Source organism: Sciurus carolinensis, chromosome 1 (assembly GCF_902686445.1).
Source record: "Sciurus carolinensis chromosome 1, mSciCar1.2, whole genome shotgun sequence".
Taxonomy (NCBI): Eukaryota; Metazoa; Chordata; class Mammalia; order Rodentia; family Sciuridae; genus Sciurus; species Sciurus carolinensis.
The window spans coordinates 196,224,197-196,249,994 of record NC_062213.1 but is presented as its reverse complement, the minus strand read 5'-3'; the positions used below and the strand labels follow the sequence as shown (position 1 = coordinate 196,249,994).

General features: G+C 59.4%; 2 protein-coding genes across 3 annotated transcripts in view; both read right to left on the bottom strand.

The window, feature by feature from the left end:
- Positions 1–15,265, bottom strand: part of Aldh4a1 (aldehyde dehydrogenase 4 family member A1) — a 29,481-nt gene extending 14,216 nt beyond the window's left edge. The window contains exons 1-8 of the mRNA XM_047546632.1: positions 15,064–15,265; positions 5,982–6,075; positions 5,376–5,468; positions 4,574–4,621; positions 3,672–3,827; positions 1,856–2,005; positions 1,715–1,789; positions 638–825 (exon numbers count right to left, since the gene is read on the bottom strand). Of these exons, the coding sequence (XP_047402588.1) occupies positions 638–825; positions 1,715–1,789; positions 1,856–2,005; positions 3,672–3,827; positions 4,574–4,621; positions 5,376–5,468; positions 5,982–6,075; positions 15,064–15,125 (866 nt within the window). The 5' untranslated portion in view covers positions 15,126–15,265. The remainder of the gene's footprint in view (positions 1–637; positions 826–1,714; positions 1,790–1,855; positions 2,006–3,671; positions 3,828–4,573; positions 4,622–5,375; positions 5,469–5,981; positions 6,076–15,063) is intronic.
- A 1,558-nt stretch (positions 15,266–16,823) lies between these two features.
- Iffo2 (intermediate filament family orphan 2) overlaps positions 16,824–25,798 on the bottom strand; it is a 42,652-nt gene continuing 33,677 nt past the window's right edge. For both annotated transcript variants that reach the window (XM_047556591.1, XM_047556583.1), the window contains 4 exons: positions 23,315–23,435; positions 23,103–23,195; positions 22,185–22,315; positions 16,824–21,038 (listed from right to left, as the gene is read on the bottom strand). In XM_047556591.1, coding sequence (XP_047412547.1) covers positions 20,933–21,038; positions 22,185–22,315; positions 23,103–23,195; positions 23,315–23,435 — 451 coding nt within the window. In that variant the 3' untranslated portion in view covers positions 16,824–20,932. The remainder of the gene's footprint in view (positions 21,039–22,184; positions 22,316–23,102; positions 23,196–23,314; positions 23,436–25,798) is intronic.

Genomic DNA, 25,798 nt, shown 5'->3' with positions numbered 1-25,798 from the left:
GGGACCTCTGTGGCTCCTTCACCATCAGGATAGTCTGGACACCCCTCCAGACCCATGAGGGTCTCTGGGTCACTGGAACCCCAAGAGGTGGGGTGGCGAGCCGGGACCCTGAGCTGGACTGAGTTCTGTTCACACACTCTCGACCTCGGCGTGAGCACACAGCCCCGCCTGGCAGGGAAGGCAACAGCCCGGTCAGCGAGTGAGTGGACGGTGAAGGAGGTGCCCACCTACTGGGAGCTGTGGGTCAGCGGGTGGCCCCAGAACAGCCCCCAGCCACGCGGGAAGAGACACGTCCAGGGTGCTCCTGCCCGCAGCTCCGCCCGGCCAGCACCTCCACTCAGATGCCCCCTGCCTTCCCCCCTCCGATTCCAGCTCCCCAGGGCCCTTTCCAGGGACAGGGGACATGGAAATCAAGATGGTTGGACACCGTAGGCTGCGCTTCCACCCTTACAAACCCTAAGCAAGGCAGGGACCCCTCCTGCTGAACAGGTAGAGAAACAGAGGCCCAGAGAGGTGCAGTGGCCCACCTGGGGCCACACAGTGAGGAAGCCTGTGACCTCTGGGTTCACAGCCCCAGCCCCTGGACAGACAGCAAGGGACAAGGCCACCACACCCTAACCCAGCCCCAGGGACTTACGGCACGCTGCCTGTGAAGTTGATGCCACAGAGGTGCTCTGAGCTGGTCACAGTGTCCCCAAACATGGGCCCATCGGCTGGCACGAACTGGATGACATTGGGGGGCAGGCCAGCCTCCCGGAGGACGCGGTAGACAGCATAGCTGGCCAGCATGGCCGTGTCGCTGGGCTTCCACAGGACCACGTTGCCCTGCCGGGAGGTGTGAAAATAACTCACAAGGCCAGAGGCCGCCAGCCCCGACCCCCACCACCCACCCACAGCACGGCCGTCCCTCGCCCGGAACCACAGGCCCTGTGCTGGCCAGAAGTCCCACGCCCGACCCCTCTTCCAGAAGCCCTCCCTGCGCTCCGGAAGCCCTCGCCAAGGAGGCCCGCCCGGCCCACTGGCCCTCATCCCTAGAAGCCAGCTCTGGTCCTCCGGGGCCCGGGCAGGTCTGCTCCCGGTGTTTCTGAGCACTGCCGGGCACAGACGGGCAGTGCCCCCAGGCTCCCGCTGCACGAGTCCTGGGCAGGGCACGTAGGCGCCTGGTGTGTGCCCTGTGTGTGCACATGCATAAGGTCCCTGGGCACGCAGGGTCAGCAGCCAGGCACCCTGCGACAGCACTGGCCTCCCCCTGCCCGGCTGCCGGGGCTGGCCTGTCTCCCTGTCACACCGGGAGCCCACAGGGGACATCTGCCCTCCTCCAGCTCCGTCACGTAGCAGGAGGCGCGATGGGAACGGGTCACCTAGGCAAGAGTCTAGCGGCAGCTCGTGGCGAACCTCGCCAGCCCGTGCCACTGCCAGAGGCCACCTGTCCCCACGCCAGGTCAGACCACCTCCCACCCCAGCCTCATAAACCTGTCACGCAGGCTCCTGCTGTTCCCACTTTGCAGCTGAGGAAACGGTGCCTCGGAGAAGCCCGGGGCTGCCCAGGGTCCCCCGGACGGGGGACAGAGCTGGGAGGCAAGCCAGCTGGCCACCCCAAAGCCCCGACCCCGCTGCTGCCTCCTGCCATGCTGCTCCCCACAGCCAGAGCCTCCGCGGCTCAGGTGGCCCATCTGCTGGGACGAGGGACCGACCAGTGCCCTGCTGCCCTCACCATCAAGGCTGGTGCCCCCGCCAGGTTGCCTCCGATGGCGGTGAAGTTGAAGGGCGAGATGGCCGCCACGAAGCCCTGGGGAAGAAGGGGCCGTGAGCGCTGGCGCGAGCCCCCCCAGCCCCCCGGCCGCCGCGTGGGTACCTCCAGCCCCCGGTACACCACACTGTTGGTGCTGGGCGGCACGCTGATGGGCTGCTCCCCCTCCAGCTCCACCGCGAACTTGGCATTGAACCGGAAGAAGTCGATGAGCTCGGCCGCGGCGTCGATCTCCGCCTGGATCACCGTCTTGCCCTGCAAGGCGCGGGGCGGGCTCAGGGGCAATGGACGTTCCTCCCGCTGGCCCTTTTCCCACACGGACACGGCCAAGCCCTAGCAGGGACAGGAAGCCCTCGGTGGGCTGACCAGGCCTGTCTCGGGGGACAGGGACGGAAAGGCCCTGCTTCTCAAGCACCTGAACCACCTCCCCAGGGGGCCAGCACCGGGGCTGGATGGGGACCAGTGGCACTGGGCCCTGCTGGGGCTGGCACCCGCCTCTGATCCAGCGGTACGCACAGACCCGCGGTCACCATCTGCAGACCAGGCCAGGACCAGAACCTTCCAGAAAGAGGCCCACAGCAGCCTGAGGGGAGGGAGGGCGTAGCTGGAGACCAGGCAGGGCTCGTGTGCAGGACGGGGCCGGCTCTGTCCCAGGTGAGCACGGCCTCGCTGGTTAGACCCACGGCCGGGACTCCTTCAACAGCCACTCTTCCCGATGGCAAAGGGGAGCCCTGGGGAAGGTCTCTGGGCAGCAAGAATGGGCTTTTCCAGATGGGACCCCGCTTGCCACCCAGGGTCACTGGCCTTCACAGCCTGTCAGGGACAAGAAGCCGAGGAAGCTGGGCTAAGATGTGCAGGGTTCTTCTGAGAAGCCCCGAGTCTTAAGCCAAATGAAGGGGAAGCCAGTGTGACCACTCAGGCGTGTGTCTGCCCACCCACGTGTCCTCCCCAGCCCTCCAGAGCGCCCACTCAGCAGCGCGTGGGGTGCCATCCCGCCTCTGTGCAGCAGAGGGCGCGCTCCACACGGGACCGCAGACAGGCAGCCTGGGCTCTGGCTCCCAGGATGGGCCTTCAGGAACGCGGTGGGCTGCACACAAAGGCCGGGTTCCTGGGGACGGAGCTGACCTTTCTCCTGGCTCCTTTCCCAGCACGTCGCACTGCCAGCAGCTGCCTCGGCATGGCCTCAGAACCACTGACCAGGAGCTTTCTGAGACTCCTCAAAGTCACCACGCAAGCCCGGGAGACCGGGACAGTAAGACAGGGTCACTACAGGGCACACAGGCAGGGACTCGGCACGCCCAGCGCACCACGAGCGTCATCGACACAGGAAGAGCACGCTCTGGGAGGAGGGAGCAGAACTAACCCCTCCACGTGAAAGTAAATATAAGAACAAGAATGAACCCTGCGGCCCTGGACGGCTGAGGAAGCCCCAGGAGGAGGGACATGAGCAGGGGCAGAGCATGCCCGTGTGTCCTTCCAGGAAGTCCTGCCAAGTCCCAAGGGGCTATGCCACGGCAGGATGGCCTACGGGGAAGGGCGGAGCAGCTGGGAGCTACCAGGTGGGGCAGAAGGGCCTAGGCACGGGGTAAGGTCTGGGGACTTGCTTCTCGGCCCTGCGATAGGGACAGCGTGGTTGCTCGTAAGCCAGGAGTGACCTGCAGTGTAGAGGGCACCGGGGTCTGGCTGCCCTGGGAGACAGGGAGGCCACCTGGGGTGGTGGGGGAGGAGAGAGAGGGCCCAGGACCGGCAGGATGCCCAGGCTTGGCACGGTCCGCCCTGCCTGGTACTCTACGGTCTCCCGTCCTGCCACTAGCCTTGTCCCTGAGGACATCTGCGGGTCTCCACAGGGCCTGGCACCCACGAGCTGACCAGCCGTTATCCACTGGCTCCCAGCCCGAGCCCCAGGGCCACAGCCCCTCACCTGCCCCACCATGGTCTTGGCCAGGATTTCGGCCCTGCGCGGCCCACTCAGCATATCTGCTGCCCTGAGGAAGATCTGGGCCCGGTCTGCCACAGGCTTCAAGTCCCATTCTTTCCTGGCGGCCAGGGCAGCCTCGATGGCTTTGTTGAGCAGGGCCTGAAGAGAAGGGATGGTTGGGGACCCCCTCCTGCAGAAGCAAGGGCCCCAGGGGAGGAAAAAGCGAAGAGCAAGCTACTGTCCACCAAGGGAGGACGCTGGCTCCCCTGGCCTCTCGTCCCCACAGCTGCATACGGCCTGTCCTGTGGCCGGCCGGGCTGCTCCAAGCTCAGAGCCTGCCTGCCATCAGCCTGAGGACTGAGGGACCTGCTGGGCTGGCCAGCACACCAGGGGCCAGTCTCAGTCCCTCGGAGCCTCCTCTCCCGGTCTAGCGAGGCCTCAGCTTGTTCTCGGGACCTGTGGGCCCTGGGCTCCGTCCAGAGGCGCCCGCTGCCTGGAGCACAGCTGCCGTGCAGGCGCCCCGACCAGCCCCTCACGCCCCAGACACGCTCAGGCCCCGCCCGCAGCCACCCCACCCCTTCCCGCTGGCTCCCCTGATGCCAGCTCCCCGCCTGGCTTTCCATCTGTCTCAACTGCCCTGACTCAGGCTTCCAGAATCTACCCTCCAAACCAGGGTCTGCCACTGCACAGGGCGTGTCGGGGGACGTCCCAGCCCCGGCCCAGGCAGCTCCCGTCTGGCTCAGGTTCACCGCTGCATTCCCGGCCCTGTCAGCCACCCAGGACCTCACTCAGCACCTGCCGCCCCCCACCCACCTCCAGGGTGAGAGGCAAGCAGTGACTGAGTCCAGTCCCAGGAGGCGGCAGGGCCAGAGCAGCCACCCCAGCCCAGGGTGGACAGGACTCACCTTGTCCGCATAACAGAACTTGGCTACCTTGTGTCTGTGGTCAAAGGGCTGAAAAAAGAGGGAAGAAGAGTCACTGTCCAGGAGGAGACTCCAGGCCAGGGGCAGGGCTTGTCCAGGAAGGCCCTGGACACACTTGCTCTCTCCCTTCCCTGGGCCCTCAGTGGTCCAGCCACACTGTCCCTCCTCAGCACCTGCCACAGGGTGATAAGGCCAGGACCACAGGCCCACGGTCTCAGGGGAAGCGTGGACCTTGTGGTCAGACAGACATGCGCTGGGACCCCAGCTCCGCCAGCCTGGGAGCCCACCCCCTCCCGGGTCTCTCAGTGGCAGGAAATGGACGCCGTGCTCCCACTCAGCACGGAGCAAGACCCCAAGGCCCACTGAACACCCTCCAGTCCAGCCAGCAGTCCCCCGTTCCTTCTGGACAGAGCCAGAACATGCTACCCCATGCAGCTAAGGGCCAACCCTCACTCCTGCAGGCCAGGGGCCTGAGGATGTCCTGTCTGCCTGAGGCAAAGCCAGCTTCTGACCCCAGCAGCGGGGCTCAGGGCCGGCTTTCCCCCAGTGTCCACGCCCGACAGCGGAAGATGCCACGTGCCCCCTCGGGCTCCTTGCCCGTGACAGGACCCAGGTGTGGGCTGGCTCAGTGCCCTCTGCTTTGGCAAGTTTTATGGGTCCATGTCACTCAACAGCTGGGAGGGGACAGGGGCCTCTCCAAGGCAGAGACCACAGGCTCTGTGCTCGCGAGCCGTCAGAGGAGAAGGACTTGGGCAGCCGAGACCTCCCCACCCCCTGGACCTACCGACAGCTGGTACTGCACGTCCGACGTCCACACCTCCTCGTCCCCCACCACGCAGGGGATGGCTTCCGTCTGGCCCTTCAGGTCCCTCAGGGCCTGGTGAGATAAGGGCACACGTGGGCACAGGCTGCCTCTCCTCCCGCCACAGCCCTGGTGAGGAGTCTGCGGTGGAGCTGCCCAGGCGGGGACACAGTGCGGGCAGCCGACTGGGGTCCCCAGAGAGCATGTGCTCCCTCGGGGACAGCAGGACTCTGCCCCAGCGGGGGTCACCCTGCAGAAAGGCGAAGCAGGGTCGCCAGGTCTACCCATTGCAAAGACAAAAAACTACACCTGAAATTTATGAGATCTCATGATTTTTAAATTTTGACCACTGACTAGAAAACGTCTTGAGGGTAAAACGTCTGGACATGACCTCTGACCTAAGAGGCCGGGAAAGGGCCCCTGGTTTCCACCTGCTGCTCTAACTTCAACCACCTCCAGCCCCAGCCCTTGCCAGACCCCAGGCTGCCTCCTGGGGCTGGGGCAGGATGGGTGGGTGATGCCGTGGGCACAGTATCCTGGGGGCTGCCGCTCCATGCCCTGCACCCTCGGGCACCTCCACCCTGGTACCTTCTGCAGGGCGTCTCGCTCGGGGCTGCCCTGCGTGAACGCCAAGACGGGCTCGTTGGCCACCTTCAGGGACGGGCTGTGCTTCCATCGCAGCCTGCGCACAAGGGCAGCGAGAAGCAGGCAGGTCAGCAGCAGCCGCCACGGCCAGGTCCTCCCACGGCGCCCAGGGCCTGAAGTGCAAAGCTAGGGCAGGACCCGGGAAAGACCTGGCCTTGGCGGCCGAGGCCCACCAGCCCCATCTGCCCCGTGCGTCCTCGGGCGTGGGACTTCCTCCTGAGCCTGCTTCCCCAGCAGAACTCCCTCCCGGACTCAAGGGTCGTCTTGAGTTTGAACGCACGGCGGCCCCACCAGGCTGAGAATCCTGCACAGCACAGGGGACTCTCCCTTTTATCCCCAGTGCCACCCTCACCCCGCAGACGGAGGGCTCCTTTCCCCAAGCTGAAGAGCACACGTTCCAGAGCTGGGCCTCCCCAAACGGGAAGAGCCCAGTTCCCTTGGCCCAGAGCTGAGCGTGCGATGGGCAAGAATGTCCAGATGTAGCTGGCCACCTGGCGGGTGGCCCGAGGCGGGTTCACAGCCACGGGAGGGCTGGCTTAGGGTTCGTGTCTGATCCCAGAGGACTGGGTTTCAAGACCTCCTGGCTGAAGCCCCCACACCTCGATGACCAGTGACCTCCACCCCCACCACATCTGGGGCGCCAGGTGGGCAGCAGGACCCGGTCTGCTGGTCCAGGGCTGGGCCGGCTCTGCCCCTGCCCGGTTGCAGAACTTCCCTCCGCCCGCGTCCTCCTCTGTGAACATGACGGGCCTCGCCAGCAGCCCCCACAGGAACAGGGTCATGAGTCCTCAGAGGAAAAGGAGCAGCGCCCTGGGAGAGTCCAGGCAGCCCAGGCGCGACTCCCCCAGGAGCCACCACCCCGGGACTGAGCCCGGCTGTCGGTGGCTGCGCAGAGAACACAAGTCGCGTGGGGAAGCCCAGGACACCTCGGGAGGAAGGGGACACCCAGTACCAGACCTGGGCTCTGGTGGGGCCATCTGGAGGAGGGTCGGGGGCCGGGACTGGCTCTGGGTGGGCTGCTGGGGTGGTCCTGTGATCGGGCACAGAGTGGCAGTTCCTTATAGAGCAAGAGAGGGGTTCCGGCACAGTGTGGGTGGCACGTGGCCTCGTTTCTGTCTGTCTTAGAACTTCTGAGGTAGGTTCTGAGCCACATCCCACCGCGGCCTTGGGGTGCCGCTGGCAGGGGGTGTTCCGTGGGCTTGGTAAGGCCCAGCAGGAGGACAGAGTGGCCTGGCTGGGGAGTCAGGGGGCCACTTTCTTTTTCTTTCTCCCTGGGAAGGACTCTGGGGCCTCAAAGGCCCAGGTGGGGGGCCCGGAGGAAGAACCGCATGGGCAGGCTTGGCGTGTTCCAGACTCCAAAGGTCCAACAGTGACCAAGACAGGCCTCGGCCGCTGACCCCAGTGTGGGGTACAGTCAGGAAAGGAACACCTCCATTTCACAAGGCAACCCTGGCATGAGGGACAGGGCAGGCGGAACTGTAGCAGCCTGGGTGGCCGGGGGGCGGTCCACGCTCCTCGAGGAGGCAGGTAAAGTGCTGGACAGCACATTCCAGGCAGAAGGAGGGCAGGCGAGACCCAGGAGGGCCACTGAGCACCGGGCCTTGCCTCGCCCAACCCCTGTCCCCAGAGCAGCCAGAGACACCCTTCCCCCAGTCAAAGGAAGAACACCAGGACCAGGACAGCCCTGAGCTCCCAGCCAGCCTGGCCTCCCACTCACTGTGGGACCCTGAGCAAGTCGCTCGCCCCTGTTTAAAATGGTGCTAAGAGCTACTAATGCAAAGCATAGAAATCCACACTGTCAGCTGGTGCGCTGGCCATACCTGTAATCCCAAGTGGGTGGGGAGGCTGAGGCAGGAGGATCGTGAGTTCAAAGCCAGCCTCAGCAATGGCGAGGCACTAAGCAACTTAGCCAGGGCCTTAGAAAAGGGCTGGGGGTGTGGCTCAGTGGTTGAGCCCCCAGGTTCAGTTCCTGGTGGAAGGAATCAATCAATCCACACGGTCCCCTTCCTCCTACTGTCCTGGCAGAGTGGAAAGGCAGCAGAAAGCCCCAAGGCCCCTCAGGAAAGGGTGGTGTCTAGCCCCTGGGCATTCCGGAAGGTTCTGGCTGAAATCTGGGCGGCTGAAATCTGGGCCGAGCCCTGCAGCCTCCGCCCCGCCCCCAGGCCTCTGGGAGCGCACATGGCACCAGGTATCACTAAGTAGCTGAATGAGTTCCAGCCCTTTCTGGCTCCGGCTCCCCAGTGGGAAAAGCAGAGGCTCTACAAGCGACAGATCTGGAACCAACACCAGCACCGCTCCGAGGCTCCAGCACAGCCTCGCAGCTCCAGATGCTGCTGCCCGCCTGGAGATCGGGGCTGGGTCTAGGTCCCCGCAGGGTCCTCCCCCGGACGCTTGCCTTCACTCAGCCTCGGCTCTGGCCAGGCCGTCAAAGGCGCGGTGGCTCCCAGGTATTCCCAAGGATCCATTCCCAGGGCAGGCCCAGGTGCCCTACCATGGAGGGAATAAAGTTAGCCCCAGAGTCCACCACAGCCTGAAGCCCACAGGCCACCAGCTGCCCTGCCCTGCCCGGTGCCAGGAAGTCCCAGGAACAGAAACCTGCAGGCCTCTCTCCAGCGACCGCAGGATCACGGGCTTTCTCTGTGCCTAGAAAATCTCTGGCCCCTGGCTCAGCGTCCCATCCTGAGCGTGACCTGGGAAACCGAGACCAGGTCAAAGTTCAGCCTGAGCCACTGCAGCCAGAAAAACCCAGGGACTCGCGGGAGACGCTTTTCCCTTTGGCTCATGGGCCGCTCCCGACCTGGACGAAGGCGGAGACGAATCACTGCCAGGTCCTCCAGGAGGCTCTACAGGGGCCTCCTGGGCAGGAGCCATCCCTCGGCCCTTCACCCAGCCGCCAGAGCAGCGCGAGCACTGGGGCAGGCTCCCTGTCACTCGAGGGCCACCGCCACCGAGCCCCAGGGGAGCCCAGAGGAGCCTGGCTTCAGGACACAGACCTGGGATTTTTCAGAGCAGCTTACACTCGGGCGGCTGCGGGAAGGGCGCAGGGCGGGGTCTGCCCGATTCAGTCTCCCCAACAACCGGGGGCGCCTGCTTATGCTCACCAAGGGCCCCCCGGCCAGGGCGCCTCCAGGTCCTCTATAGGCGGCCAGCGGATGCAACCGGAGAAACCCGGGGAGGGAGGAGGGGCAGGTGGGACCCTCGCCACCCCTCAGCACCCACCCAGCCAGGATGCCATCGGTTCCCACACAGGCTAAGGCAGTGGCCACTCCAGACCACGCCCAAAGTCACGCGGGCCTAACTCTTAAGGATGGGGTCCCTGTCATCGCGAACACCTCCCAGAGTATGCCCACGCACCTGGCCTTGGCGTCTGGCAGTGAAGCACGAGCCTGAGAGCTCACTCAGAATAACAAAGGCGCAGTCGCGCGAGCAGCCATCCAGCTCGGTCCCTGTCCAGCTTGGGTCCCTGTCCAGCTTGGGTCCCCATCCAGCTCGGTCCCCGTCTACCTTGGGTCCCCATCCAGCTCGGTCCCTGTCCAGCTTGGGTCCCTGTCCAGCTTGGGTCTCCATCCAGCTCGGTCCCCGTCTACCTCGGGTCCCCGTCCAGCTTGGGTCCCGTTCCACCTCGGTCCCCATCCACCTCGGGTCCCCGTCCAGCTCAGTCCCCGTCCACCTTGGTCCCTGTTCACCTCGGGTCCCCGTCCAGCTCGGTCCCCATCCACCTGGGTCCCCGTCCAGCTCGGGCCCCAGCGCCCTGCAGAACTACCCGCCAGCAGCACAGGCTCCCCCTGCCGCACCCCACACGGGACGCGCCCCCACGTCACCGGGACACGGCAATCTCTAGCTCCATACATCTTGTGGGGCCACCACAACACGCGGGGTCTCAGTCAATCAAAGGGCATGGTGTGGTGACATTTTAAGGTGACAGTTTGACGGAGGGAGGGAGGCGGGCCCCGGCACTCGCTCTGCTCACAGCCACTGGGGTTTCTCACTTCTAAAAACCAGCTCCCTTGAAGGCCTAGGCTGGGCCCCACCCACCGGCCGCTCTGCGGGCCAGTCACCCTGCTCTCCTCGGCCTCCTTGCTTGGGATGCCTCTGGCCACATGGCCACACAGCCCCAGTGGGCGCCTATGGGTCACGCAGCGGCCGCGTCCATCCCGTCCACCACTGGACACTCCGAGCCCCACAAGCTGCCCGGCCACAGCGAGCACGTGGGAGAACCGGGGACAGCATGGAACTTCAGCACTGGCCCCAGGACAGGACCCCCAGGACTGTGCTCTTCCGCTCACACTGGGGTGAACGCAGGTCCCTGGGTCCCTGCGGGCGGGTGGCCGAGGCCAGAGGAGAGCAGTGGGAAGGAGGCTGGCTGGGCGCTCAGCCTCCTGGCCCAGCGTTACCTGGGGCTGATAAGGCAGCTCCTGCTCATCGCTGCCATTAGGGGCAGCAGCAGGCCCCACGCTCCGGGGAGGAGTCGCCTCCGGAACCACCTGCAAACGCAGGAGGTGCCCGCCGGGCCCTGTATTTAAAGGGTGAGTAAACTGAGGTTCAGCGAGCACAGCCCCCATCACGGCTCCCGGCTCACAGTCGCGGCTGGCAGATGCCAGAGGCAGCTCTCCCTCCCAGGAGACAGGCTATGGCCAGAGGACCAGGGCCAGTCCCCCAGCCATGCGGTACGGCGAAAGAGGCCGCCCGAGACGGCAGTGACTTGCCCAAGGCCACTCGGCTGTCCGCTGGCACCGCCGCTCAGCCAACAGTCTCTCCACTGTGCCATCACCCCTGCCAGGAAAGAAGAGGGCTGAGAGCTCGGGAGGCCCCAGGAAGGGCAGGTGTCTTCCCCCAAGCCCGGGGGTATCAGGAGCTTCGCATCCACAGTAGTTAAGAGAATAAAGGGGGCTGAGGGCTCCTGAGTCCCCCGCCCTCGCCCTGAGCCACCCTCGGTACTCCTGATAGGGCTGGTCAGTCACTCAGGGCAACTGGTGGGAGGGCATGATAATCAGAGCAGCATTTGCTGAATTTTCTGGGTGCCAGGCACCCTTCGAGTGCTTTCCACGTGAATTCATCCAATCCCAAGGGACCCTGTGAGGTGGCTGCTACCATTATCTTCATTTTGTACATGGTAACATGAGGAAGCACAGCAAGGTCAAGTAACCTGCCCAGGGCCACACAGCTTCTAAGAGGTGGGGCCAGGATCCAAGTCATGCTCTGCACTCTGGGCCATTCTGATAGCCACTGTCCAACACCTACTGGGGTCAGCGGCACAGTGCCCCCAGGGGTGCTGGCGCCAGCTGCCGAGTGGGGGCTTGAACAACTTGAAAAGCAGTGTGGCAGCTGCAGCTTCTCTTCACTCTTCCACTCAAACATTTACAGAACGCACACTAGACCCCGGGCTCTCACAGGCACTAACCATGCAATCGCCTGCTCTGTGGCCGTTCATAGGATTGTCCCCATCTCACACAAGAAGGGCCAGAGGAGAGCTGCCTTACTGAGGCCACACAGCACTACACAAGTTCAGGTGGCCAGGGGAGGGCACTGCAGGCCAGGGGCACTGACTGCGCTGGCCACTGCCTGGAGGGTCTGAGAGCAGAGAGCCCCCAGGGAATGCACCAGCCCGGGGTGACCTCTGCCCCTGCGAGAGGCAGCAAGCTGGGCACGCACTGGGTGGTTCTGAAATTGCGAAAATCAAACAGGTAGATGCGCTGGGAGGAGTCCCAAGCCCCCAGGACAACTGCAGGGCCCCCGGGCAGTGGCCAGGTGCAGCCACAAGCCCTCAGCAGACAGCAGGCGCCATCTCTGGGTCTGGCACTAGGGCAAGCAAGGGGCAGAAGTTAGCACCTGCTGTAAGCCGACTCTGCCTGGCTGGCTCTTTTATTATTGACACCGAAGAGAAAAGGCAGAAGTCGGCATCCAGGGAGAAAGGCAGCAGGATAGGGAGGCCTGGAGTTACCCAGCTGGAGGCCTTGGACAAGGGTTCCTGCGTTCCCATTGGCCTCAGTTGTTCCAGCTGTGAAATGGGGGCGTTACCGCTACATTATAAGCTGCCAGGAGCTGAGTAACATCACCCTCATGAAAGGCACATGGTAGCCACTGTCACCAGCCTCCATCCCCATCCTCAAAGGCCACCTGTTCATATGATTATCTCAAAACTAGCTGCAATAAATATCTATTGACAAAAGGGCTCCTGATAAACTAATTCACTCAATGTTTGCCCAGGGCTTAGCAGGAACCAGACCCAGCTCTGGAGTCCCAGGGACATATGGTGAGGGGTGACAAGTCTATGCAAAGAAAAAAAGAAAAAAGCTATAAAACGTATAGGCAGGGGATATAACTTGGTGGCGGAGCACTGGCCTAGCATGCATGAGGCTGAGTCCAAGCCCCAGCACTCAAAAAAAAAAAGATACAGATTGAAGATTCCCTTATCTAAAATGCTTGGGACCAGAAATTTCAGATCTTTTCAGATTTTTTAATATTTGCACATACTTACGAGATATCTTGGGACTGGGATAAACACAAAATTCATTTATGTCTCATATATACCTTATATACATGGCCTGAGGGTAACTTTATGCAATATTTTTAGTGCACCTGCAGTTTGTGGTCTCTCATGAGGTCAGCTGTGGAATTTCCCTCTTATGAGGTCACATCGGAGCTCAGAAGGTCAGATTTGGGATGACCAACCTGTCCTTGCAGATCAGTCATTCTTATGGTTTTTACTACATGCATGCATGGAAAGTTAAAAGCACAGTCATAAAGATGGTAACAGCAGCTACTTCTGTGCGTGGAGCTTACATATGATTGCTGTACTCTTGTTTGCACCATCTGTATTTTTTATAATGGACACATATTGAACATAAGAAGAAAACACATGAACAAGTGTTTAAAAAAAACAAAGCTGAGATTCCTGGCGTTCAAGGCAGTGAAGGAAACACTGCTGGTTCCTGAAACAAATGAGGATTTTCTTAGCACTAGAGTTTAACCCCTAGGATGCTGGGCTATCACTAAAAATGTCCTAAAATTGTTTCTCCATCAAGGCAGACATGGTACACACAGGTATCTCCCATGTGTTTGTCAAATGACATATAATCAAACACCACATCTGTTCGGGAGTTACGGCAACTCAGGGCAATTCTGCCCTCCAGGTGACAACTAGCAACATCTGGAGGCATTTTTTATTGTCATGACTAGGGCTGCTCCTGGCAACCAGCGTGCAGAGGCCAGGGGTGCTGCTAAACATCCACAGGGTGCAGAGCAGCCCCACAGTGAAGAATTATCTGGATCCAGTGTTAATGGTGCAGAGGTTGAGAAACCCTCTCGGGCATCTGGCCAGGCAGCTGCACGTCAGAAGAGGTAGCCTGAGCCTGGGCAACTGGTTGCAAAATACTCTCCCCTCTCAACTCCAGGGGCCTCATAATTAGGAGCATGAACGTGGAGTAAGACCAACTGTGACTTTGGTCCTGCATCTGCCCAACTGGCACATCTGTAAGATGGGGATAGCACAGTGCTGGATCTTTGGGACTTGACTACTTGGCAAATATTAGTTTATGGACTATTCTTTTAGAATACGGGTCAGTTTCTATCAGTATTAGAGGGCTTTTTCTGTCTACACCTCTCTCCCCCATTAAGCTGAAAACCCCTGGCAGACCCACTCACCATAAATCCCCCATTATCTCTCGCCTCCAGTGTGCTGAGCATCTGCACAGGAGAGCTACTCGGTAAGCACATGAATCTGTGGCATGGCCCTACCTACCTGGGCCTTCCATTTGGGTTCTCAGAGTGCACAGAGGCCTGCAGATGGAACCATGCCCAGGGTCTGGCAAGTGCGGCCCATCTTGGTTTGGAAAAGAAGCCTCTTTGTCCCATGCCCTCTTCCCGTGTCCTTCCCTATCCCCACCCCACGAGGATAGACAGAGGAGTTGAAACTAACCTATGCCATGGGGGCAGGGAGAGGGGCATTGATTAGCTCAGAAAGGGCTGAGCTTAGCCAGGAGTGCAGCGGGGCAGGCAAACAAAACCCAGGCGGGAGGCAAGGGGATGCCTCCAGATCCACAGGAGGCAGAGGGGACACGGCTCAGATGCAAGTCCCATCAGAGTGCTGTGAGCCCCTGGGGCAGTGGGGGTCCTAGCTTCCTCCTGCCACCACTCAGGGTAGGAGGGGCTCTTGGAACATTTGTCTCTGAGCACCCTAGGGTCCAGAAACCCAACTCCACCGTGTCCAGGTTTCCAAATTTGGATTTAAAGGGCTACTCCACCCTGAAACTGCTCCTCTGTTTCTTCATTATCTGGAATAATAATACCTATGCCTCCCAGGAGTGAGAAGTTTAAATAGAGGTGATAATGATGATCACGACAATAATAACCAGTCACTGCCTACATGTCGTGCACTATTTAATGCACTTTACACGTATCAAACCATTTAATCCTCACAGCGAGACGCATGCCAAATGCCTAGCACTGCATAAATGTTATTCCACCTACAGAGGAGAGGAGTCCGTCTTTTCTGCCTTACAGTCAACTTGAAAAAGTAGGAAGAAGAGAGAGGGAGAGGGTGAAATCCTGGTAGGAGAGGACTCAGGGAATGCCAGAGGGGGTCCAGACTGTGAGATTAGGGTAGGGAAGTGAGAGGCGTGGTGTGCTAAAAATAGAGGTGATCCTCGCGGGAAGCCAGAGAATTTCGAAAGTTTAGCACGAGGAGGAAGACGAGTGAAGACGGAGACCACTCTCTTGAGCATGGGACGCCAGCCCCGAGCACCCCGACCGGCTGCAGGCGTCGGGAAGGGGATCCCTTGGCTAGAGGAAGGTGACCACTGAAAGCGACGGGGAGGGGACGGAGGGATCCCGTGGGAAGAAGGACAGGGTGCGGGAGAGGGCGAGCTCCGGCAGAAAGCGGCCCTGGGTACCCCGCTGGGCTGGGACCCAGAAGCCTGGAGGGTCCCGCAGGGAGGACGTCCGGCGCAGGGGCGCCGCCCAGCGACCGTGGGGACCCCGGGCGGCAGGCGCCATGCCGGGCCAGCCGGGGCGGGTGCTCACTCACCCGGCCGCCCTCCAGGGGCGGGCCAGCAGGGCGCGGCGGAGTGCGGACAGGGGTGACAGCATCGCAGCTCGCGGCGGACTGGTCCCGGGACTGGAAGCCCAGGCGGCCTGACTGCGCGGCCCCGCCCGGAGCGCACCACCTTGGCGGGAGGGGCCCCGCCGGCCCCGGCCGTCCTCCGTCCGAGCTCGGGTTCCGACCAGATGGCTCTGCCTTCCACTACTAAAATCTATCTGTGCTGACATAATTGAAGCCATTATGTGACGAGGGACAGAGAATATGAAAAAGAAGTCCGAAACATCTAGGTTTTCTCCTCCTCTTTTTATGGTACGGCCCAGGGGAGAGGGCGTGAGCCGAAGCGACCAATCAGAACAACGAGTGGAAGCCCTCGGGCCAATCAGCAGAGAGGGCCCTTCGCAGCCTTCTTAGCTGGGCTGCAGGAGCCAATGAGAGAGCGGGGTTGGGGCACGTGCCGAGGCAGGGCCGAGGGACCCGCTGCGCCCCGCCCTCAGCCTGGCCGGACAGGTGTCTGGAGATCTGCGCGCCTCTCCCGATGCACTTTTAGGGCGGAGGATTGGAAACCTGCGGCTTGCGGGGCTCGAAGACCCCGTAGGGCCACACCGCGCGCAGCTCCCCTCCGCTACCCGCGGCTGCAGGCCCTGGGTTGCACCTCCTGCCTCCAGCTTCCTGGCGCGGGGCCCAGCCGCCGCCTCCTGGCGCGAGGCCAGCCAGCTGCCCAGAGTCTGCTTCCTTGCAGTTAGCGATCGATAGGAGATAAAAACCTAGCGGGTCTGTGCTTAGCCTCTGGCAGCAAAACCAGTTGTTCCTGCGCCCCACCCCCACCCCATGAAAATTTCAGCTTTCTCCGTTTGAGGTTGTTTGATGAACACTCGAACACACTTAAAACTCGGATTCTGAAGTCGTCTCTGACCCACTGTGTTTATAGAGAGTGGACCCGACTCTATCCTAAAACACTGTCAGGGTTTTTCTCACCCTCGGTTCCACCGGGTTTATATTTCCTCCAGCATTGTGAATGGAGCATCTGCTTAGGGGTCCGCTCCGATGCCAATTCTGATCCCTTGATATGACTCTGGGAAAATTACACAGCTTCTCTGGGTCTCAAGTTTTTTCTCACGTAAAATGGAGGTAATAACACGCACCTCAGAATGCCCCCATCCCTCCTTTTCCACCGGATTACACCATGTCAGACACATCGGGAAATTTAAATATTCAAAGAGCCCGGAACAGGAAGGGAAACTACTTGCCATGTCTTAGAGATGGCAAAAAAGTCATTTGGAATTGGTGGTGGCTTTTTCTCTTCATCCTTGGAGAAGATCCTCATCAGGTGGAATCAGTTCATGTTGGAACAGTGTCACCCTGAATGTGGCCATTAACAAGAAGACACTAGAACACTAGGTAGTATTCAATCCAGAGCTCCAGCCAGGAGACCTCTGGTGGGCACCTTGGGAAGGTCTGAGAAGGGGGAGCTTTATGGTCAACAGGACCCCTGCACACTCTGCCCTTTCATCTGGGATCCCTGTGGTCCTCTGTTCCCCTTCTGTAAAACTATCATAATTCCTCCCTCAGCTTCTTCCAAAGAGCTTATTGTGAGGTGGCAATTAGCAGGTAATGTGAAGTTTCCCCGTTTTATCTGGGGTGGAGCGGCTAATAAGTTTCCTCTAGTGTTTATGTGGCCCTTGTCTTCCAACCCCCCTGGATTGCCCTTGGATCCTCCATTTTTAAAAAAGAAATGCAACATCAAATCTAAGACATTTCACTTTATTTAAAAGAAGCCAATATACAGGATATAAAGGGCATGATATTTACAACAGTACAGTAAACAGGTTGGTTTTCCGGTAGGATCAGTAGTCTTTCAGTGAGTACAAACCCCCCTCCCCCTTGATGTCAGACCCAGCTGGCACACAAACAGCAACAGTAGGGTAGAGCGGCTAAAAACCAGGTAGAGGCTAAAATGTCCACAAAGGGGTCTTGGTAGGGGACTTCGCTCCGTTTCTTTGAGAGCATGGGAAGGTGGGAGACGGTGAGAGTGTGCCCATTTTGTGCCGGGAAGTCTTCTCAAGAAAACTCCCTCCCAGAGAGAACTTGACTTTCCCCATACCCACCGGCTGACTCAGACGCTCCACTCTAGGAGAGTGGCCATCCAAGTTCAGTGTCCCAGGAGGAGGACCAGGTGTAAGGACACCCCATGTGCTGGGTCCTTCGTCCAGACCCCTGCAGGAGTACAGGGACTGGAGCCCGTGGCCTGAGCAGGCACAGCCAGGGCTGCGCTCTGGGCATCTTATGGAATCTCCAGTCCCACCCCAGCTGCCCCACATCCTGGGACCCACTAAGGCCCAGGTCCAAAGGAGGCCTGTGCTTCCCCAAAAGACAGCGCATCACCACCCACACCCTGTAGCTTCTCAGCTCTCTCCCAACACAGCCGAGCTGGAAATGGGTCTTGGCAGATCCGAGCTAGGGAACCTAATCAAAGCTGACCTGAAGCAGAGCTGTCCCCTACCAAATGCCCCTTTCCAACCACCGTCCCCAATTCTGAATTCCCTGCAGCCCACCTGCCTCTGAGAGTGCCCCTCAAGACTTCCAAAGAATTGAGGGATCAGAGAAGGAAACAGGGAGGAGCAGGGCTACTCTCCGCTGAATGCGCTCCTGGTGTGGATGAGGTCGGAAGGCTAGTGGGGGGGGGTACTAATTATATAAATCCAGCAGCAACATGCAAAATATCTTGTCCACAGAAAAAGGCTGGGCTACCACAACTGCCTACCCTAGATTAAAAACCTTTCCTTTCATAAAAATAGATGAGAGTCTCTTGCTTTATAAATAGATTACATTTAGCTTAAGTTACACCTTATATTACCCCCTGCCCCGCCCCCTCTCCTCCCACCCCAAGCCAAAGTCCTTGACTCTCCAGGGGTCATCTGAGCCCCACCTCAGGGCTGAGATCAGGACGGACTGGTCCTTCAGAGCCTCGAGACATATTGCCATGAGAAAGCAAAATGTGTTTGCTGGCCAATAATTTTTTTTCACTGTGCAGAGTCTCAGAGGAGTGTGTGTGTGTGTGTGTGTGTGTTTCACAACCAACCAGGGAGTCAAAAGGATGCTACCTTCCCAGCTGCTCCCCGATCCTTTTAGGTATAAAACCCCCAAACCTGGGAGAGGGGGAGGGAGAGAGGGCAGCTCGGGAGAGCCCAACTGAGAACAATTCTAAAATACCAGTGTCAATATGACACCAGGCTTAGAAATAGAAAACCAAAAAAATAAGTATTTACAGCTTTACAAAGGACGGACCAGCTGGTCCCAACTGGGCCACAAGCGCCCCAGTGAGCAGGGGTCTTTCTTGGCAAGCTGTGGGCTCGTGGTGAGGAGTCAGGCAGGGCCCACTGGCAACCAGCTCAGAAAAGAATTGAGAGGAGTGGACAGCAACCTGGCCGAGACCCAGGGCCCCAGCCGGCTCTCCTCCCCACACCCCTGCCCCAGAGCCACCAGGAAAGCAGGCATTGGATGCCAGCAGGAACTCTCAGGCCAGGGTCCCTCTCTGGCCCCTGCCATTCTCACACTCCCTAGACGAATTCAGAGCACCCTAAAGACAATGGCCCGTGTGGACGAGGGGGAAAGGAAGAATAGTACCCCAGGACACCACCACCACAGTGACCTCCGTCCCCCAACGCTCGTCCTGCTGCCTTACTGTCCTAGCTAAAGATATGTCTGTCACCCTCCCACCACCTTGAAGGACAACCCAGGGCTGGCTCCCACTCAGTCCGCCCATCCCCCACCCCACAGCCCTGGACGCCTCCCTCAGCCCCGGGCTGGGGAGACCACAGGGGCAGCCATCTTTCTGCCCTCGTGGAAACGGGAAATCTCTTCAGCAGCTGAGGTCCAAGCCCAACTGGCTCCAATAACCTTTGGTTAAAATAAAACAAAAACAACAACAACAGTAACAACAATAACGATCAGATACGTTTGAACCCTGTAACCTGCAGAACAAGGGTCACTGAGGAGGGAGGAGGGCTGGCTCTCTTCCTAAACCTTGGTCCCTCCGAGTACCTGCCCAAGGAACAGTCTGGCTAAGGAGAGATGACAAGGACAGAGCCTCGCAGCCAGGCTGCACAGGGGCCCAGCAGGGCGCTCCCCCAAATAAAACAGGAAAGCTCACGAGAAAGACCCCAGACTCCAATGAACCACACCCCCAGGCGCGACATTCCCCCTCTACACAGACGGAGGAATATTACGTACAACGGTTTTAAGACGGCAGAACGTGGGGAAAATGGGAGCAGGAAGGCCCTGGACGGCCAGTGGCACCGGCCAGTGGCACCCTGCAGGGGGGTCGGGGACCCACCGAGCCTCTCCAGCCCAGAGGGCCTCCACAGGGCACATTTTGTCTCTTTGACCTCCAGGGGGAGCTCCTAGGCCAACAAAAACCAAAACTGGGCAATGGCCCACTGTGGTGGACACAGAGCGGGGAGAAAAGCCTGCTGGGTGGATTCCCAGCTGAGATTTGGTGGGGGGTCTCAACAAAGGGCCCTTCAGCTCAGGCCCACTCAAGTCTTGGGGAGATACTGGCTCAGATAAACTCCCCAACTGGTGGGTAACGTGAATTACAGAAAAAAGCTTGCGTGTGTCCGTGTCCCTGAGCAGAACAAGGACGGCCCCCACTGGAGTTCTCCTCAGTCACCTCCAGACACTCACCCACCAGCAGGCCCTGCCACCTCCCTCTGCTTCCCTTCCCAATGCCTCATTTCTGCCAGTGGCCAAATACCAGGTGACCACAGGGCAGTGGAGAACCAAGATGGCGGCAGGCGGGCACCAACGGGGGCTCCGCCATGGACGGAATGGGTACCAGGCCTGGCCCTTCAGACTTTCTCACAGAGAAATTACAGAACTATAAATCCTACTGTTGGCTGGAGAGGGAGAGGAGAACATCAAGTCATCAGGACAATAAAAGCGCCCTTAAGCCCAACCTAACCCCACAGAGGTCCCCAAGAAAGCCAGTGGTCAGGTAGGGTGGGCCTTGCAGGAACGCAGGCCTCACTCCCAACCTGGACCCACCCCCTCCCAGCCAGCGCTCACCCTCCGAGGCTGTGGGGGAGGTGGCCCCAACCTCAGCCTCCCTCCCAGCTCTGGAGGAGAACCAGGCGTCGGGAGAGGACCTACCATCCAGGAAGATATAAGGCAAGCTGCTTTTTGTTTTGTTTTTTGCATAGTAGGTTAAACACAGTGAGGCTCCACCCCCCGCCCCCCACAGTGCCTTGTCCCTCTACTTTGCCACTAGATCCAAAACAGAAAATAAAAATTGATCTTCCCTCGCTTCCTCCCACCTTTCTCTCTTTCAGCGAGTGAGAGCTTAGAGGGCCCCCCAGGGCCGGGAGGCAGAAGCTCCCTCCTAGGGAAGGCCAGCGCTCCAGGTGTTAGCAACAGAGAAAGGGAGGGCAAAGCTCATGGCCAATCGGAGGAGCAGGTGGGAGGGTAGAAAACCACGTGATCCGGCCCCAGGCCCCGCCCTCGCCTTAGAGTTTTGTATAAAAACAACTGCTAGGAATAATTCTTTGGAGCTCAAAGTGGCTCAGCTTAAGGGAGAAGGCACAGTTCACACTGCATCCTGCGGACAGAAGTCTGCATTTGTAATGTGGAGAACGATAGAAATTGACAGCACCATTCCTTGGGTGGGGGGTGGATGGAAAGGGGCACTGGTCGTGGGGGTGTGGAAGGAAGCAGCGGTCCCTCGGGGCCTCCAGAGAAGGGAGGGCAGAGGAAGTCTGTGGGTGAGGAGTGGAGCCCGCTTGGAGGAGCCTCGCTGGCCCCACAGAGAGAAGGGGCCGGGGGCCCATCACCAAGACCACCAGGCGCCTGGGCTCCATCATCAGCTGACCATGGGCTCCACATCCCCCTCCCGCTCCAACTCGTCTTGGATTTCATCTGTACTTCCTGAGTCGCTGCTGGCCACGGAGCTGGGGGACGGTGAATTCCTAGAAAACATGGGGGGATGGGGACAGTCAGCAGCTGCCCCATGGGGCATGTGAGGGGTCCAAGGGGCAGGGAACCTGAGCTGCCACTCCTATTCTGTCTGCCCTAATCCCTGCCCTTGCTTTAAATCAGACCAAGCAACCTCCAAGTTCATGGGTTGAACTTGGCTCTCCAGACCTTGAGCTCCTGCCCCAGCCTCTACTTGCTCTGGGTGCTTGGCTTCACCAGGCAGAAAGCTGGTGGGAGCAGAGGCCATGGATCAAGCTTGGTTCTTATCCTCCAATCATCCAATTCAGGTCCAGGCACATAGCAGGTGCTCAGTAAACCCAAGTAACCCCGAGTGGAAAGGGAGGCCACCCCCGATGGAGGTTAACAGCACTGTACTGCAATTCTGCCTCCATCACACTTGGCCAGGGGGACAGGGGCAAACTGTCCACCTGCCCACCGTATCAGTGTGTTCTGGGGGATTCCCTGAGCTAAAGACAGGACAGGCTAAGCCGAGGCCCTCGCTCACTGCTTCCTACAGAGCTGCCTCTCGCTCTTGTAGGGTGGCAGCCTTCCCAAGAGAAAGGATGGCAAGCAGCACGTACGTGTGCTTGACGCCAAGCGTCCCCACACATTGTTCTGCTATCAGCACGTTTGAGCCCCAACAAAGCTGTATCCTGAAGGCCAGGGCTCCTTCTTTGTGTGCAATGCCTGATACATGTCAGTCTCCTGGGGACAGACCCATCTAGCCCTGGGTTGGAAGATGGGAAAGGAAGAAGGGAATTCACTTCCTACAGACAAACGGGAGGCCGTGCAGCAACAGTGGGGGAGTGGCCCGGCCACCTGCGCCCGGGCTCCAGGTGCTGAGGCCCTGGCAGTTCACTTCTGGATCCCCAAGGCCTTGCACACAGTAGGCGTTTGGTGAATCAACGCCCACTGAATCAACGGGGACAGGGTTGTTGTGGGAGTTCCACGAAATGAGCTATGTAAGTCACCCAGCACATAGTAGGTGGGCTGATATTCACAAATGCACAGGTGGCTGCACAGGTGGGTGGATGGACAGACAGACGGGTTGGGAAGGTGAAACTTGGGCAGGTTGTAGGTGCAGTCCGGGAAGCCCCCCGAGGACTCTGTCACCAACCCCGGGGAGGCCCGGTGGGTACCTGTCTGCAGAGCCTTTGATGAGCCGGCGGCAGGTCTCCATCTGCACGTCCAGGCCCCGCTTCATGCTGCACATCTCCATGTACTCGTGCAGATGCCGGTTCATGTCACTCTTGGCTGTGGCCAGCTCCAGCTGGGAAGAGCCCCAGGACACAAGTGAGGACAAGGTCAGCTTCGTGGCAGAACCCTGGGAGACCTCCCTCCTCTCCTCCTCTCTGGTGGCAACAAGGAGGTCACCAGGGCACCAGGCCCTCAGGACCTTGCCTCCTGGACACTGGCCCCCTCACCCTCTGCTGCCTGCACAAGGGTCCATATCCTTTGAAGCCCTTCTGGTCAAAGGGGGATGGCTGCTTAGCAACCCCAGAGGCCCATCCTGAGTAGCCCCACCCAGTTCTGGCACCTCCTCCACGCTCAGCCCTCTGGGCTCCTCCATAAGACTGGAACAATCCTGAAGTCTCCTCCCTGGTCCTGGCCCTTCTCCCCTACCAAACGGTACTTCCTCCAGGGACGGCACCGGGATTCTCCTTATCCATAACAATTAACTCTGTCTAATGGAAGAGGTCACATGCACAGCGTCTGGGGCCAGAGAGAACAGGGTCGTGTGCTGCTTCCTGGCCGTAAGGGTGGGCAAGTCACTTGGTTTCCTTTAACTTCATCTCCTCTGTGTCACAGGTACACCATTCCTACAACATGGGCCATCGCAAGGACACTAGCAGCATGTACCTGTAGAGGGCTCACCCCATGCCTACTGACACTCCAGTGCCAGCTCTGGTTATTCTGGAATCAGCATCTCAAATGAATAACTAAAGACACAAAAGACTCTCTGGGGCAGGCCGGGGTCACCACCCCATCTCATAGACAGGAAACGAAGGCCCGGGGAGGATGCGACCCCAGTGCCAGGCGGGGGGCCCGGGCCTCACCTCGATCTGGCCGATCGTCTCCTGATACTCCTTGTCTCTCGTCTTGAAGAAGGATTCGGTCTCATGGATCAAGTTGCCCAGATTTTCCTCTTGCTGGGGAAACAGAATGGAAGGGACAATCAGGCCGAGTGGTGGCGACTGCACGGGAAGAACAGGGATGAGGGACCGTGGAAAGGCACCCCGCCCCGGCCTCAGGTGCCAGGCCCGCGCACCTCGCCCTGAAGGTCGATGCTGGGGTTGCAGTTGGTGAAATCTTCCCAGAGCAGCAGCGTGTCTTCATTCTCCTCCCATGTCAGGCTGTCACAGTCGTCATCGAAGTCGAAGGTCTCCCGCCTACAGGGTGACATCAGAGGGCATGACTGGACAGAAGCCAGGCTCCAGGGGCCCATACTGGGGACAGAGAGGCACGTCTCCTCCAGTGGCAGTGGGTAAACCCTACCGGGCTGACCTCAACGAAGAACGAGTGCTGGAGACAGAGGGCATTTGTCATGTCCAGAGAGTTTGACTCTTTTAAAATGCAGAATGTATTTATGCTCTATTTATACAATTTATAATATGTGCACATATATATATATATATATATATATATTTTTTTTTTAAGTATGCCAGGCTTTAATTAATGGAGATTGGAGACATCTTCCTCTCCAGTCCTATATTGCGGTGGTTTTGTTTTTGGGGATTTTTTTTTTTTTTGACAGAGCCTGGACTGCCCCTGAGCATGCATTTTTAAAAATATTTTTATGACAACATATTTTCATTACGAAATACAAAGATGAACAAACACACTATTAAAATGCAACTGATTCACCCACAGAACAATCCTATGAGGTGAGCATGATTATTACTCCCATTTTACAGGTGAGGGAGTGAGACTCAGGGATGCCAGGTGGCCTTCCAGACTCATACATGCTGCAAACTGGATTTGAATGAAAACCTGAGTGATTTTAGAGCCTTCCTACTGGCTACAGCTGGAAGGAGGGGGACCAAGCATGGAGATTTGCCCAGGACTAAGGGATCCCCCAGTTGTGCTGGTACCCAACAGGAAGGAGGGGACATTAGCGATCATTCCATCCAACACACCCACTGTTGGGAGGGCGGAGTCTAGGACCTGAGCGCGCAGTGGCACGGAGGGTGGGATCCTGTTTCCAGACTTCCACCCCAGGGCTCCCCCACTGCCTGCACTGCCCAGTCAGCTCCTGCCCGGATCCTTTAGGGCACGGCTCCAACCATCCTACGTGGAATGGGTTGGGGACCACTGGGCAGCTGCCCAGAATTTCTGGTAAAAAGCTGCCTCTAGGGCCTCTTGCGCTCCCTAGAGTCAGGCGGAACTGGTTCTCTACCCAACAGCTGTTCCTGCAGGAGCCTGTAGGTGGCTCCGTGAGTCCAGGGCTAAGAGCTGGGGCTGGGGAGTCCAGGCCGAGAGGGAGGCGCCACCAGGAGCCACCGGGTGGACCCATCACAGTTCACATACCCCACTCCTGACTTCACTTCCTTCCCAGTGCCTGGGATCTGAAGGCGACCCGGCCACGGGATGGCAGGCCAGAGAGGACAGGAAGATGCACTGGGATTGCAAGAGCCTCCCCACCCCCACCCCCGGTGGCAATGAGAAGGAGGGCTGTCCCCAGCAGAGAGGCAGCAAATTCCTCCTCTTCTCCTTGGTCTGAAGCCCAAGCAACTGATTTGGATCAAAACAAAACAGACTGACATGGGTGCGTCCTTCAAAGACTTCGCTAGAACTGGCCCGGAGCAGCCTCTGGCTTGGGTCTGGGCCCACAGCTAGCGGTCACATTCCCTCAGAGGCAGGGCAGGGCCTGCCTACTGGGTCCTCGCCACCTCGCCTGGGACTGCAGGATGGAGGGTGAGCAAAATGATTGGAGGATTTTTTTCTTTTTGAACTAAGGCAACTTTGCAGCCAGATAAACGTGAGATTCCGAGCCCTGGGCAGACCTGCAGGCACGGCTGCGGAGGTCTTGCCTGACTCGGATCTGAGCACGTTTTTATCCACAGAAGCCCTCTCGGATGGGTGCCCTTCACAGTTCACCCATCCCGGTCAGCTTAATGATGATTTCTTCAGAGAAGCCCTTTGGCTCAGGCACTTGGGGCCCGCCTGGGGTCTCGGGCATTCCGCACTGTCCTGGGTTCAGGAACGCCGCAGCAGCATTCAGAAAACCTAGACCCAACCAGTGGTTCTTTTCAAAAAGGCCTTGTGTCAGCAGAAGATGAGAACGCAGGAGCCGTGCTGAAGGGTGAATCAGGCTAGGGGCCTCCTTGTCGCCCCCAAAGAGCACACCTCCAAAACGCAGCCCCCACACGGTTCTGCCAGACCCCAGTTCCACCTCCTGCCCCTGCTGCCTCATCTGCACAGAGTCAGCCTGGCTCAGTGACAAAGGGACCAGGAGAGGGGCAGCGAGGCAGAGATGGAAGAGGGACAGCTCCCCCAGCATGGAGACAGCGGTTTCATAGGACAAAGCACTAAGCCAAGAGCCGGCCCGGCTCTGTCCTGATCCACACCTGGCCTCCCCTCTCTGAGCCTGTTTCCTCCTCTGTATGATAAAGGGGCTGGTGGCACGCTCCATGGACTACATGATGCCAAGCCAGCCTCGCAGCTGGGCGTCCCAGGGACAAGCTGAGTCCTCGGGGTTCCAACCGCAAGGCACTCCAGAGAGAGAGCGGGCCAGCGGGCCAGGGGAAGAGGC